Source organism: Pseudopodoces humilis, chromosome 8, assembly GCF_049639895.1.
Source record: "Pseudopodoces humilis isolate 2021_Gansu_Grassland_sample_001 chromosome 8, ASM4963989v1, whole genome shotgun sequence".
Classification (NCBI taxonomy): domain Eukaryota; kingdom Metazoa; phylum Chordata; class Aves; order Passeriformes; family Paridae; genus Pseudopodoces; species Pseudopodoces humilis.
Genome location: NC_142207.1, coordinates 14,438,990 through 14,451,248, shown reverse-complemented (window position 1 = coordinate 14,451,248; position 12,259 = coordinate 14,438,990). Strand labels below are relative to the sequence as shown.

Genomic DNA, 12,259 nt, shown 5'->3' with positions numbered 1-12,259 from the left:
ATGAAAAGCTCAGCTCCCATTACTGCCTGTCAGCCATGGACAAAGGATGGTCAGGGACAAATCTGCATGTGATGAATCAGGCAAAGAAACATTTTCTGTAAGCACTGTGGAGGGGAAGGACAACAGTTTTCTGGCATCCTATTTAATTTATTCCATCTTTACGTAGCTCAGCTTTCTTAAAAGGGAAGAAGGCAAACACATAAGAAAACTTCCCTATTTCTAAACAAAACAAAGTACAAACTGCAGATGAGAGCCAGCATGTGCAAGTTTTATGTGAAAAAGCAGAACACCCTCAGATGTTAACAGAAAACAGGTCGCATCATTTTTACAGTTACTTGGTTTTGCATGGTGTGTTTTCTTCTTTCATGTGCTCCCATTCATACACATCCACATATGCCCATCCCCAGCTTTCCAAAGGGGGTCCTTCCCCTGTCTCCCCCACTGCCATGTCCAAACCCCTGCAAAGGCATGAGGGCCCTAATTTACAGAGCCCACCCCCTGTGCCCTTCACACTTCAGATCTGAAATGTGGGGACAAGAAGGGGGACAAGAAACAACAAACCATTTAAGAACAGCCCGAGATGTTTACTCCAAGGAGAGGGTTTTTGCAACTGCTCTAATAAGGACAATCCATACTAAAAAAAAAACAAAAAACAAAAAAAAAGCAACAAAGAAAATACTAAAACCTCCTTGCTTAGGCAATGGGGAAGTTATTTATTCTCAGCATCAGTGTGTTCTGTACAGAAAGAAATCAACAGGTGAATTAACAGCAGAGACACATCTCTCCTCAGTATGTCCAGCACAAAACCTTTCAGAGCACCTGGAATCACTTGGATTTCATCTATACAAATGTGTATGTGGGCAGAGGAGTGAGAGAGTGTGTATGTGTGTTGTCTGTGTGTGAGGGCCTTTACAAAGCAGGATATATACTGTAATTTACTTACAAAAAGAAAAAGTTATGTGCTGAATAACAGATGCTCACTTCAGTCCCAAGCAAAAATGGAGGGACAAGGGCAGCTGCTTGGGAACGCAGGTTTTAGATGTTTTGTTTTTTCCTATCTAGAAATAAAGAAAAAATGAATGAGAGAGAGACATCCCCTGGCTTGTTATCCTAAATCTACACACGCATCCTTCCACCCAGCCTCAGCAAGTTCATTTTAGCTCCCTCGGCATAAGCTGATCCTTAGAAATACTGTGCAAAAGCCCTTCAAATCCCTTGGAAAAACAAGCATTTAGCTTTGCTATCACCCAAAGGCCCCATGCTCCCAGACCAGTGGTTGAAGCCAGGTCCCTGTGGTGTGCCCCAGCATGAGCAAAGGAAGCACCCAAGAGTGTTGTTAGGGGGCAAGGTGGCAGCTGTCTCATCTTTAGCCCTTTCCCTCACTGCTGCTTCCTTGGGGAACACATCCCAACTGTGGTGTTATGTGCCAGCTGGGAATCCAGGGTCTTTCTTCCTTCCCCCCCTCCCACACCACATCCCATGCCAGAACTGATGGCTGGGCTGAGGCACAAGAGACTGACTGGCAGGACACAAGAGGCAGGTGACAGTATTTACAGTCTTTGGTCTTGGGGAAGAGAGAAAAAGAGGGGGAAAGGCTGGGCTCTTTCAGGTTTTTACCCTCTCCCACTCATAGCAAGGGGTTTTGTCCCCTGGGAAGAGTCAGGGAGTACATGGCACTCTGTGCTGGAGGGTGCAGAAAGATGCCGCGAAGCAGCAGGGAGGGCAGGGCTGCAGAGTGAGGAGCAAAGACCAGTTTTCTGGTTTATGTTGGGTGAAAGACTAAGAAAGCAGTCCCTTCTCCTTGCAAAACCCCCACTGCCTTCCCCTCCCATTATCCCTCCCCTCCCCAGGAACCAGGCAGCTGAGGAAGGAGGGCAGCACCCAGTCTCTTCCAGAGCTTAAAGAGACATGCTGAAACTCATGTAAAATCCAGCACTGGGGCCACAGTGAGCCACCTCCAGCCAGCAAGATCCTATCTGTCTACTGGCTCCGCAGGGCGTGTGCTCCCCGGTCCTCCTGCTCATGGGCTGTGTAGAAGAGGTGGCACTCGGGGTCCCCGCGGATGGTGGGTGCACCCTGGATCACCTTCCCATGGATGGGGTCCACGCACCAGCACTCGCCACGCTGCCCATTCACCGACATCTTGCACTGCATGGAGAAGAACAGGACAGGTGTCAGAGTCAAGAGAAGGACAAAACAATCCACTTCCAGGTCACCCAGCCCAAGCCCCAGCACTGGCAGAGCTGGGGTTTCTCTGGTGATCTGGCACTAGTTTAGATTCAGGCAAAATCCATGGGATGCTGTACTGAAATCCTCCAGGGCCAAATGCTTCACAGCAGTGTTATTCCAGCAGTACAGGATGAGGGCTGAACCTCTTTCCCCAGGGGCTGTGCCAGGGACCAAGAAGCAAATTTTAAGTGTCCCTGAAATGCATCACCCTTTGCCAACTGTTCATGAAAGCATCCAGTGAGACAAGGATCCCTTGGCAAAGGGGGACGAGACAGACTGACAAAGGAGCTATATAAGATTCTTCTCATCTGTAGAGTATGGTAAACAAACATCAGATCAAGGCCCCCGCAGCCAGACCAAACATAGATTCACTCATCCCAGAACAGAGGTGGGAACCATGGTGCATCTGGACCTGGACTCTCTCCTCCCAGTCTCGTTAGAGAAAAGTTTCTTGGTCTAATAGTTATTGTCCTACTCCTGCCCTTCAGTGCTGCAGGTACTTTGAACCCGATGTTCATCCCTTCAGCCCCAGCAGATACATTTCTGAACAGGGTGTAGTGGGACATGCAGAGGTTACTCCAAGCAGGCCACTGCAGGCTGACTTGTTCCCCAGGTACAAGGAGCAGCAGAAACTGTTTTTTTCTTATGTAGCACACAAAGCATCACTGCAGTGTCCAGCCTCATTCCCCAGACATGGCTCATCTTACAGGCAATTTGCCAGCTCTGCTCCATCCAGCCCTTCCAAGTGTGCTCATGCTGGGGGATCCAGCCAGCCCATGGGGCTCTTCAGAGGTAGATGGGTGAGGGTCCAAGTGGGACAGAGACAGAAGAACAGACAGAGGGAGATTCTCTCAGAGCATCCTATTTTTTTTAATTAATGCTTCTGATCAAGGGGTAGAAGTAGCCCTAAATAAAAAGCCTAGCCATGTAAACAGCATGGGTCCCCTCCAAAGGCTCAGTTATAAGAGATCCTCATATCCAGGTATTATTCACAGGTGACTCTAGTCAACCCTGCACCAGCTGCTGTTCTGCTGTTTTTCCTGGCAGTTTTTATCCCGTTGCTCACCCACCGTCACCTAGTGGATTTGCATGGATGAAGCCAGAATTCAGACACACAAGTTTTCTGAGTTTTTCTGGGTCCTATAAATGCCTTAATCAGAAGTATGCTGCACCCCAATCCCCACCCTGCCTGAAAGGAATCCCTCCTGGAGCTGTGGGACCAGCCTTGACTTGTGGAGGAAAACCAGTAAAGTGCAGCAGAAACCTTTCTGACTCCCAGAAGTGCCTTCTCATTTGTCTACAAGGCTGTTTCAGTATTCAGTCCCTCTCTGCTTTTCTCTCTCTGTCTGCAGCAGGGCCCAGACAGGACAAGGCCTGGCTCAAAGTTCAAGAAAATAGACCTGGGCAGATAAGCAGCTCTTGTGGGGAAGAAGAACTAAATTGATTCTCCATCTCTGGACTGTCCCACAACCATGTGTGGATATGGATTTCATCTCCACTTGTGCAAACCTGTGGCTGCAGATGCACCTGGGTGTAACTAAACCTGTCCATGCCACATGCAACATTTGCTCTTTACCTCACATGATATCAGCCCAGCCTTGAACTATGCAAGTTCTGTGTCCATACATGGTGGGGACAGACAGTGAGCGAAGGGCTGCTTCTGGAAGCACAGACAGCCCCAGAGCTCCCACTCTCCCCACTTACCTGTTTGAGATTGTACAAGCCATGCTTGTCACAGTTGGGGATGTGAAGGGAGTAGAGATGCTCCAGGGGTCCTCGCTCATCTGGCAACCGCATGGTAGATATGCGTTCCAGGACCTGATCCAGCTCCTGCTGACAAGGGGTCTGAAAACAGCACAGAAAGCAGATAAATAAATAAATAAATATCTATATATCAGGACAAAGGTACCATTCAGCATCAACACTGTGGACAATGGGAACACCAGTAGGGATAAACACATGTGCATCCCTAAAGACACAGGTTCACCACTGGGTCCTGTTGCAGACTTCACCTCCAGGTACCCAAAATCAGAGTCATGCACAAACATGGAAGTCTCCCATGTACATGGCCAAGAGCCAACATAATACCAGGTCCCAAGTCCTGGATACAGAGGAGAAACCTCAGAGAGACCACCATGGCTCCCACTGGTGGTGACAAGAGACATGAAGCAGGGCTAGTCCAGACAGACCAGGAGGGTTTCCATAACCATAGCCCAGAGCACACACCTGAGATGCAGTTTTGGCCCAGAAGTGCAACTCAAAAGCATGTGAGATTCCATGGGAGTGGAGAGGAAGACTTGGGAATGAAAGTACCCAAAAACCAGCCTCTGGAGGTATCCTTCTTTCTCCACAGCAGCTCCCAGACAGGGCTTCCAGCCAAGGCAGTATGGTTGAAATATGCCTGCTGTGAGCCAAACTGAGTCTACACCTCTCTGCTTTTGCAGTGGGTGAGGTTTTGGGGTTTTTTTGCAAAGGAGCAGCAGCAGTGTGTGAGCTCTCAGAGTTGATGGTGCCTGCATTTTCTTTTGAACTTCTGTTTTGCCTGTTTCTTGGAAGGCATGAGGACTCTTTTAGAGCTCCTTTCTGTCCCTGTGCTTCCCAGATAATAGTAAGTCTGTATGTTTACAGGGACGTATATTGCGGACCCTTTGGGGTGGGTTTCCATCTCCATCCCCATTCCTATCCCATCTAGTTGCCTTGATCAAGCTTCCCACTAGAGGGAAGCCACGGCCAAGAACTGGATAACAGAAAGGGACAGGCAAGGAGACTGGGAGGTGTTAGATCATTCTCCCTGCTACAGGACAATCACACAGGTCATCCTCGGGGCTTGTGGCCTCCTTTAACCTGGACTGGGGCTGCCCTGCAGCAGGCAGACAGGCCTGCTTCTGGCCCCTCAAATCCCCTTGGGCCACACCTGCTTAGTGAAAAAGGGTGTGAGAAAGCCAGTCCATGGGCAAAGGGCATGCCTTCACCCCTGCAGAGGTGGGTGCTGAGTCAGCAGAAGCCCCTCTTCAGGAGGTGAAGCTGCAATGAAAATAATGCCTCCTGACCAGCATACCAAAAGTTCATCAAATGGTGTGTCCAGCCTCAGGATCAGGCCAAAAATGTTTTTCTTCTTTTGCTTTTCCCCACTTTTTTCCTTCAACTTATTTTTTTTGTTTTTAAGACAGTAATTGCAGATGACACTTAGGCTTTGCATTCAGCATTTCCCAGTAAGCACACAGCTTCCCCCCTTAGCTCCCCACAGCCCTGCCCTCTCACCCTGCCTGTCGACAGCCGTGACTTTTTGGAGTCCTCATGGTTGTGATGGGCCTTGCTGACTTTGCCCATCTGCCGCTGCTGTTCGTTCACCTTCTCCCTCATCACTGCCAGCTCCTTCATGCCCGTCTTCATGGGCTTCCTCCCTCCAGCTCCACTCAGGATCCCCACGGTGCCATCCACGTGGTTCTCAGCAAGAATGCTCTCAGACCGGTCATCACCATTATCTGCAGGAGACGGGGCAGACAAGGAAAGCGTCCAGCTCAGTCAGGCGCTGCCTCACGTGTTCATCCAGCCCTAGATCATTTTCAGACGTGGCTGGTTACCAAGCCATAAAATCTTTGCATGCAAAAATGTTAAATTGCATTAGCCCTTTCATCTGGAAGGTGAGAATAGATCCTTTCATTCTGGAGTTATTACCACTCTTAAAAGACAGTTTAGAGAGCAGGGGAAATCGCTGCTGGAGAAGTTCTTTCTGGCTTTTCTGTGACCTTCTAAGTTACTTCCCAAGAATGCAATTTTCCCATCAGAAGTCCAGTTGGATTAGAGATTACAAGTGTACCTCAGCTCCAATACTTAAAACCACAGTGATCAGCAACAATACCTTGAGTCCATCTATCATCCCTCAGAGTATCTCCAGGAATACTTACTCAATATTCATGTGCTAAAATAAATTCTCAGGCCTACTTTCAAAAATACCTCGCCTCTGTTCTGTGGCCATGTGGCCACCCTAATATCCTTTGGAGTTCCTGCTATTTCAGTGATCATCATCCTTGCCATACCATCTTTCCCATTGTTTGTCATACACTGTTACTCATTTAGCTTCTACCTACTTCTGCATTTGGCCACTTCTGCTGACAGAGGAACAGTCACAACTCTGCAACTGCTGAAAGCCACAAGATACCAGCTAGTTCAGCCATTTCAAAATCAGTTGTCAGAAATCTGGAGATTTCTGGACTTTTTCCATCTCCTGCTCTGTGCTTCAAGCATTCTCCCAATTCACCAGGAATTTGTGAGAGCAAACCTTGCCACAGCAGGACACGATGGTCACAATGCTGCAGGCACCAGTGTCTTAGGACTTTGCAGTGGCAAAGAGGACAGGTGACAGCTGCTCACTCCTTGTTGCCTGCTCTGATCTGGCTGAGCAAGCGCATCTAATACTATAGCTAAATATAATATTGAAGCTGACCCTGAATTAAGCTGGGACTTGAAGCAGACCTCCAGAGGTCCCTTCCAGCCCAAATTAGGATTGAACCCACACATGCACATCACCTCTCAGTGCAATAACCCAGGCCAGGCTTTATATGTCTCTGTATATATTTATATAAGACCTCTTCAGCAACTTCATAGGTACCACACCAGGGGACAGACCAGGCTGTTCTGGTGGTGGTGACAAACAGGAAGTGTCTTTCAGTATTGCCAAGGAAGAACTGTAGCACCCAGCTTCCCAGCATCACAATTCTCTCTGGCACCTCTAGTTTCAGCTTTCCAACATTATGGAACTCAGGCACTTATCTAGAGGTAAAGAAATCATATCAAACTGTGCATGATGCAGGACAAGCAATGCTTTAGCTCACCTAACAGTGCTTAATTTATGGATCTCTCCTGCTTCTGAGGACTAAGCATACAGAGCATTTACAGATGTTAACAGTTCCTTTTTTCAGAATCTGCATGATGATGTTTTTTCAGGGCATAGCCCTACTGTCACAACAGAGTGAAAAATCGTAATAGAAAGTGTTTTATTTCTGCCACAGCTTTCTAAGCTCTTTTCAGGTATTACAACCCCAAGCTCACAAATGAGAAACTGCCAGAAGAGTTTTGTCTGAACTGAATCAGCAAACATGCAGCTGCCTGATGCTGAGATGGCCCAGGTGGGCTGGATCAAGGCGCTACCTAGCCAGCTATTCATGAGACCATCAGCAGCTGCTTGAGAGCAGGACCATTCCTAATCTGTGCTGCAGACCAGCAGTAAAAGCACTTTCATGCCTGAAGAATGCATATGACCCACAGGATTCAAAAGCCACCAAAAGACCCATCTCTCAGTGGATTTGTCCAGCGTCTTTTTGAACTTCTTCACAATTTCCAAAAATACTAAATGCATTTGGTCTGCAGGTTTTTAGCTGCTTAGGTAGCAGATGAAAAGTAAACATGGGGCAAAACCAATCCGGCAAAGTCCATTACTTTCCTCAGTTCTGGTTCCAGATGAGAACTGAGACCAGGTTTGATAGCCAGATGGGCGAGCTCAAAGTCTAGGCTGCTGTCTGGTGATTGCCATCTGGCCATCATCCTAGGAGTCAGACAAGCAATATTTTGAGCAGGAATATTCTGTTTATACGCCAGTCTCCCCATTAATTAGAAACACATAGTGAGAGGAGTGAAGGCCATGAGGCTGCCTTTAGAGAAGATCAAATAAAAAAGCACTGTGAAGAGATGGGCAAGGCTGGCCAGGCCCTGATAAGCTGCTTAGGAGAGTTTTAGCCTTCTGATCTCCTTTGTGCTCCTCTCCTTGGTGCCCCCCAAGTTGTCAACAACAGCAGAACAAGGGCAGCAGCAGGGCAGCTTCTCAGACACACCACAGTCCCCTGCTTCATTCAGAAAAAGATGGTACAAACTAACAGAAAAGCAGCACACTGGAAGTGATGTCTTCCCCCATCCATTTTCACTCCTTCCTGCCTCCAACTAAAATATATAGACATCTGCCCAAATAAGCACTGTGCTAGTAAATGCAGGCGAGCTGGTAAGCCTCTTGTCGGCTGATTCATTCACAAAACCTGCTTCTGATAATATTTTTGCTCATTTTTCTCACTTTCCAATGCTAACAAATATCAGCCCAAAGAAAACCACCGATGGGAGTGGAGTGTGCAAGCCAATGTGCATGAACACACCCAGGGACAGGAGAGATTGGTCTTGGCTCCCCAGGCACCATCACAGGAGCAAGACTGGATTAGTGGCCAGGAAGGTCTAGCTACTATTGACTGTAAGCTCTCCTCTCTAAGGCCAAGTCAGCTATGGTGAGCCATGCCTTTGACCCTGCTGCCAAGCTGGACTGGCCCACCTGGGGCTGATGGCAGAGCCCCATCACAGCTTTTCCCTCTCCCAAATCTGGTGCTGCTCTTAGAAGAAGCTATCCTGACTTGGAGCTTCCAGGGGTGGCTTCATCACAGGGGAAGGGAGATAAGACAGAAGATGTTGGCCCCAAGTGCAGAGCATCAGCATTTCTTTCAGGACAAGCTACATGCACAGGAGAAGGCTGAGCACCAGGTGTGATGGACCACATTTGAAAGAGCAAAAGGGCTGGGAAGCAACAAGAAGAGTAGAGAGATAAAAGACTCGAGGTCAGGACAGCACAGAGCACGTCACAAGCCAAAACCCCTCTTACATCCAGATAATGCTTTTTAATGCTGCCCCAAAAGTGGCAAGTCATGTTTATTTATTACAAACCATGAACTTATAAAGCCACCCAGCACCCCTACTAGCATGGGATGGGCAGGTATGTAATAGCCTCAAGACACAGAGCCCTAATCTGTCTGTCATCCTGGCCAACGCCTTTTTGCTGACCAGTTTCAATTCACACTAAATATATCTGTAAGGGAGTGGTGCTAAACTCCAAAACAATTGTTTTATAGTTTTTTTTTTTTAATGGCATGTGGAAAACATCTCCTGTGTTATTTTGGATCAAAAGGTAGAGAGCTTTGTGCAGGGTGGGACAAGTGTGGCTATTCAACTAAGCAGATAGCTGAAGTTCTCCTGAATGCTGATGCAGAGTCCATGAAACACCTCTCTACTTGCCAAGAAAACAATTTCTTTATGGCCTTTTTCAAAGAAAATTCACATTAACTTCAATGGGGCGAGGACTTGGCTGAGGAAAAAGCCTGTTCAAATGGCCATCAGTTAACATTTGTAGGAAGCTGCACCGTCTTGCCAACATTTTCAAAAGTGACTACCAATTTCCAGGGCTAAAGTTTTTGGGAATCTGGTTTGAGACCTCTAGGCACCTCTGCCGAGACAGCTGAGAAACAGAGGGGCTGAAAAACAACTTGTCACTTCCAGAGCTACGAGAAAAAATGTACCACACAAAAAAAGGCAGCTGCCTCAGGTTAAAAATGTATTTTTATCCCTTTGAAGAGCCCCAAAGCATATGTGGGCCGCAGAATGAGATGGAGCCAGTAGCACTCACTTAGCACAGGAGGGCCAGGCTCTATCACGGAGAGCACACACCATGCCAAGGACTGCAGCCGCCCTCACCAGTGCTGCTCCTGCTCTCTCTGCACTTGCTTTCCTTCATCAACAGCTTGCCCAGAGGGTTTCACGTGCATTTGCTTATCTGCCCGGGGTGTTTGTACAGTGTTCAAATGCTGATTAAGGTTCCAGACCCACAGAAAGTTTCACCCAAGTGGCATTCAACACCCTGCCTGAAACCCCACTAACTGGGAGTTCTGGCTGTGTCCTGGGCTGGATAGGGCTTATATCTCCCTCCCACAGCAATCACAGCCTCCACTGGCCAGCATTTTCCTTCTGAAGATGTCTAAGGGCTGTGCAGTTCATTAATTACCCTGAAGACAGAAAGACGTTCATCCTGAATTACACGTGATTAAATAAAAACAAAAAAAAGGCACAGAAATATTTGAGAGTGCTGCCCAAAGCCATGCAGGGAATATATAGGCAAATCCAGAAGCCTAAGACCTGACCTGGCACTGCACCATGTACAGGAGTGAGCATACTTGGAGTTGCAGGAATGCAGCATCCATGAAGATTTTTTTTACCTTGAGCAGCATCGTCCATCTTATCTAGTTTTGAGGGCTTTTTTGCCTCCAACTCTTTTAGCTTTTTGTGTCTGCAAGTTCTACCATTTCAGGGTAATTTAAATGCCTTATTGCTTGTCACTTTATTTTAAGGAGCAAAGCTGCCTTTCCCAGGCTGTCAGGAAGTCAGTGCTTGTCCTGTGCAGCCTGAGAGCAGACAGAGAGAGCCTTTAAGCCTGACCTTTCATATGCACAACAGCTCCAGCGGAAGAATTACTTGTAGGAAGGTAGGGAAGGAGCAGACAAACCCCAGCTACAGCCCCAGTGACCTCTGCCTCATCAGTCTGCAAAGTACTTCTAGAAGAGCCCTGGGCAAAGGTGCAACAGCTCTGTTGTGTGTATTACGACCTGGAACTCCAAAACCTCAGAAAAACTTTGCCCACAAGGATTATACTGGCATTGCAATTGCCTCACAGCAGGAGCTGCCAAGAACAAAGCCCACCCCTAAGCCCAGGACCTTTGGCCCACACCCTACCCCAAAAAGAACCCAAGGTTTGCTGATTAGCACTGCCAACCTGTAAAGCACCGAGCTGTGGCACAGCATCTATCAACACTCAGCTGGCAGCAGAGAGAAAATGTGGGAGCACTGGTATAAGGTCTGGCCCCAAGCATCATCAAGCCAGTCTGGATACAGCTGTCTAGAGGTAGATGAAACCAAAGCACCCACTCAAGTTTCACTCTTCACTTTGCAAAGAAGCTCATCTGGAAATGCCACAGAGAGTGCATAAGCAATGGACTGTGTAGGAGAGGGGGCAATGGGAGACAGACGCACATTAGAGAAGCATCACCTGCCCTGCAACAGCATCTCTCACAGAGGGCAACCATAGATGCTCAGGGGAGGGGCAGAAGAGAAGACCGTCACAGAGCAATTCTTCCTCTGCTCTCCTCCTGGACATCGGCAGGTCAGAAACCAAAGCTATTTCATCCAGACTAGGTTTAACAGCCATTGACAGACCTAAAGAGGGAAAAGCTGTGCATGACCCCTCTGGATTCAAGTACAGGGATACCCCCATATTGCTTCCTATCCCTTCTCCTCAGCCAGCAGCCTGTTCTTCTTAGCCTCATCCAGTTCTGCATGGGGAACATGCCATGTTTAAGCTGTTGATTTGGCTGCAAAGGACTTACAAGTCCAGAGGTATCTGTGCCACCAGCTTTTGGGAGGACTGGCCTGAAGACCAGTCATCCCAATCTCTCAAAAACACTGGCTGCCAAGGGATACCGATCACTTCAGAGCATCTCTCCAGCTGCTGGTAAGCTCTGCGGGACTCTGCCTGCTGGCATTCCCAGGGTTATTTCATCACACCAACTTGCTCAGTATCAGTGAGGAATTGCACACCACAGCCAGAAAATTCCTGCATTGGTCTCCAAGAGCTTGCTTTACCTCTGTGATAAGCTGTCCACAAAGCACTCTCAGATCTCCAGGGGCCAAAAGCCCTAGGGCTCTGCAAACATCCTTTTTTTTTTTTTTTTTTGCGATGAGATCTTTTCAGCCCATCTCTACTAGCAGGGAAGGCAGGACTGGGGAGGGAACAGCATGTTCTGGTCAGGGGCTGCTTAGCAAGCTCCCCTCCCTACCCTGAGCAGCTGGCATCGAGGGGGTGATCCAAGGGGCACCCAGTGCTTTCCTTTGACTCAGGCATCCTACAGGAAATGCTTTATGCGCCTCCAAAGTGCCAGGGACACTGACTCTGGGCAGCAAAGCAAAGCAGCCTGCTTTGCTCTCTTTTCTCTGGCTATTCCTAGTGGTTGGAGAAGCTCAACCTTCCCTACTCCATCCACCTCTTACCACTGCACAGTGCCCTATAGCACACCTGTGCACCTCTGCACACAAAGCCCTCCAGCACTGAGGGAGAAGCAATACTGACATGAAGCTGATGTCAGATGAGGATAGAAAAGGGACTGAGATATCCTTCCCCCCGGGCTTTACTTCAAACAGTCTTTTTTTTACTTTTTTTAAACCATGTTTGTAG

The 12,259-nt window shown here is 48.0% G+C and overlaps 1 protein-coding gene across 6 annotated transcripts in view; it reads right to left on the bottom strand.

The window, feature by feature from the left end:
- Positions 1–693: 693 nt before the first annotated feature.
- IGFBP2 (insulin like growth factor binding protein 2) overlaps positions 694–12,259 on the bottom strand; it is a 58,327-nt gene continuing 46,761 nt past the window's right edge. For all 6 annotated transcript variants that reach the window (XM_088059273.1, XM_005519688.3, XM_088059275.1 and 3 more), the window contains 3 exons: positions 5,491–5,714; positions 3,934–4,074; positions 694–2,148 (listed from right to left, as the gene is read on the bottom strand). In XM_088059273.1, the coding sequence (XP_087915399.1) occupies positions 1,981–2,148; positions 3,934–4,074; positions 5,491–5,714 (533 nt within the window). In that variant the 3' untranslated portion in view covers positions 694–1,980. The remainder of the gene's footprint in view (positions 2,149–3,933; positions 4,075–5,490; positions 5,715–12,259) is intronic.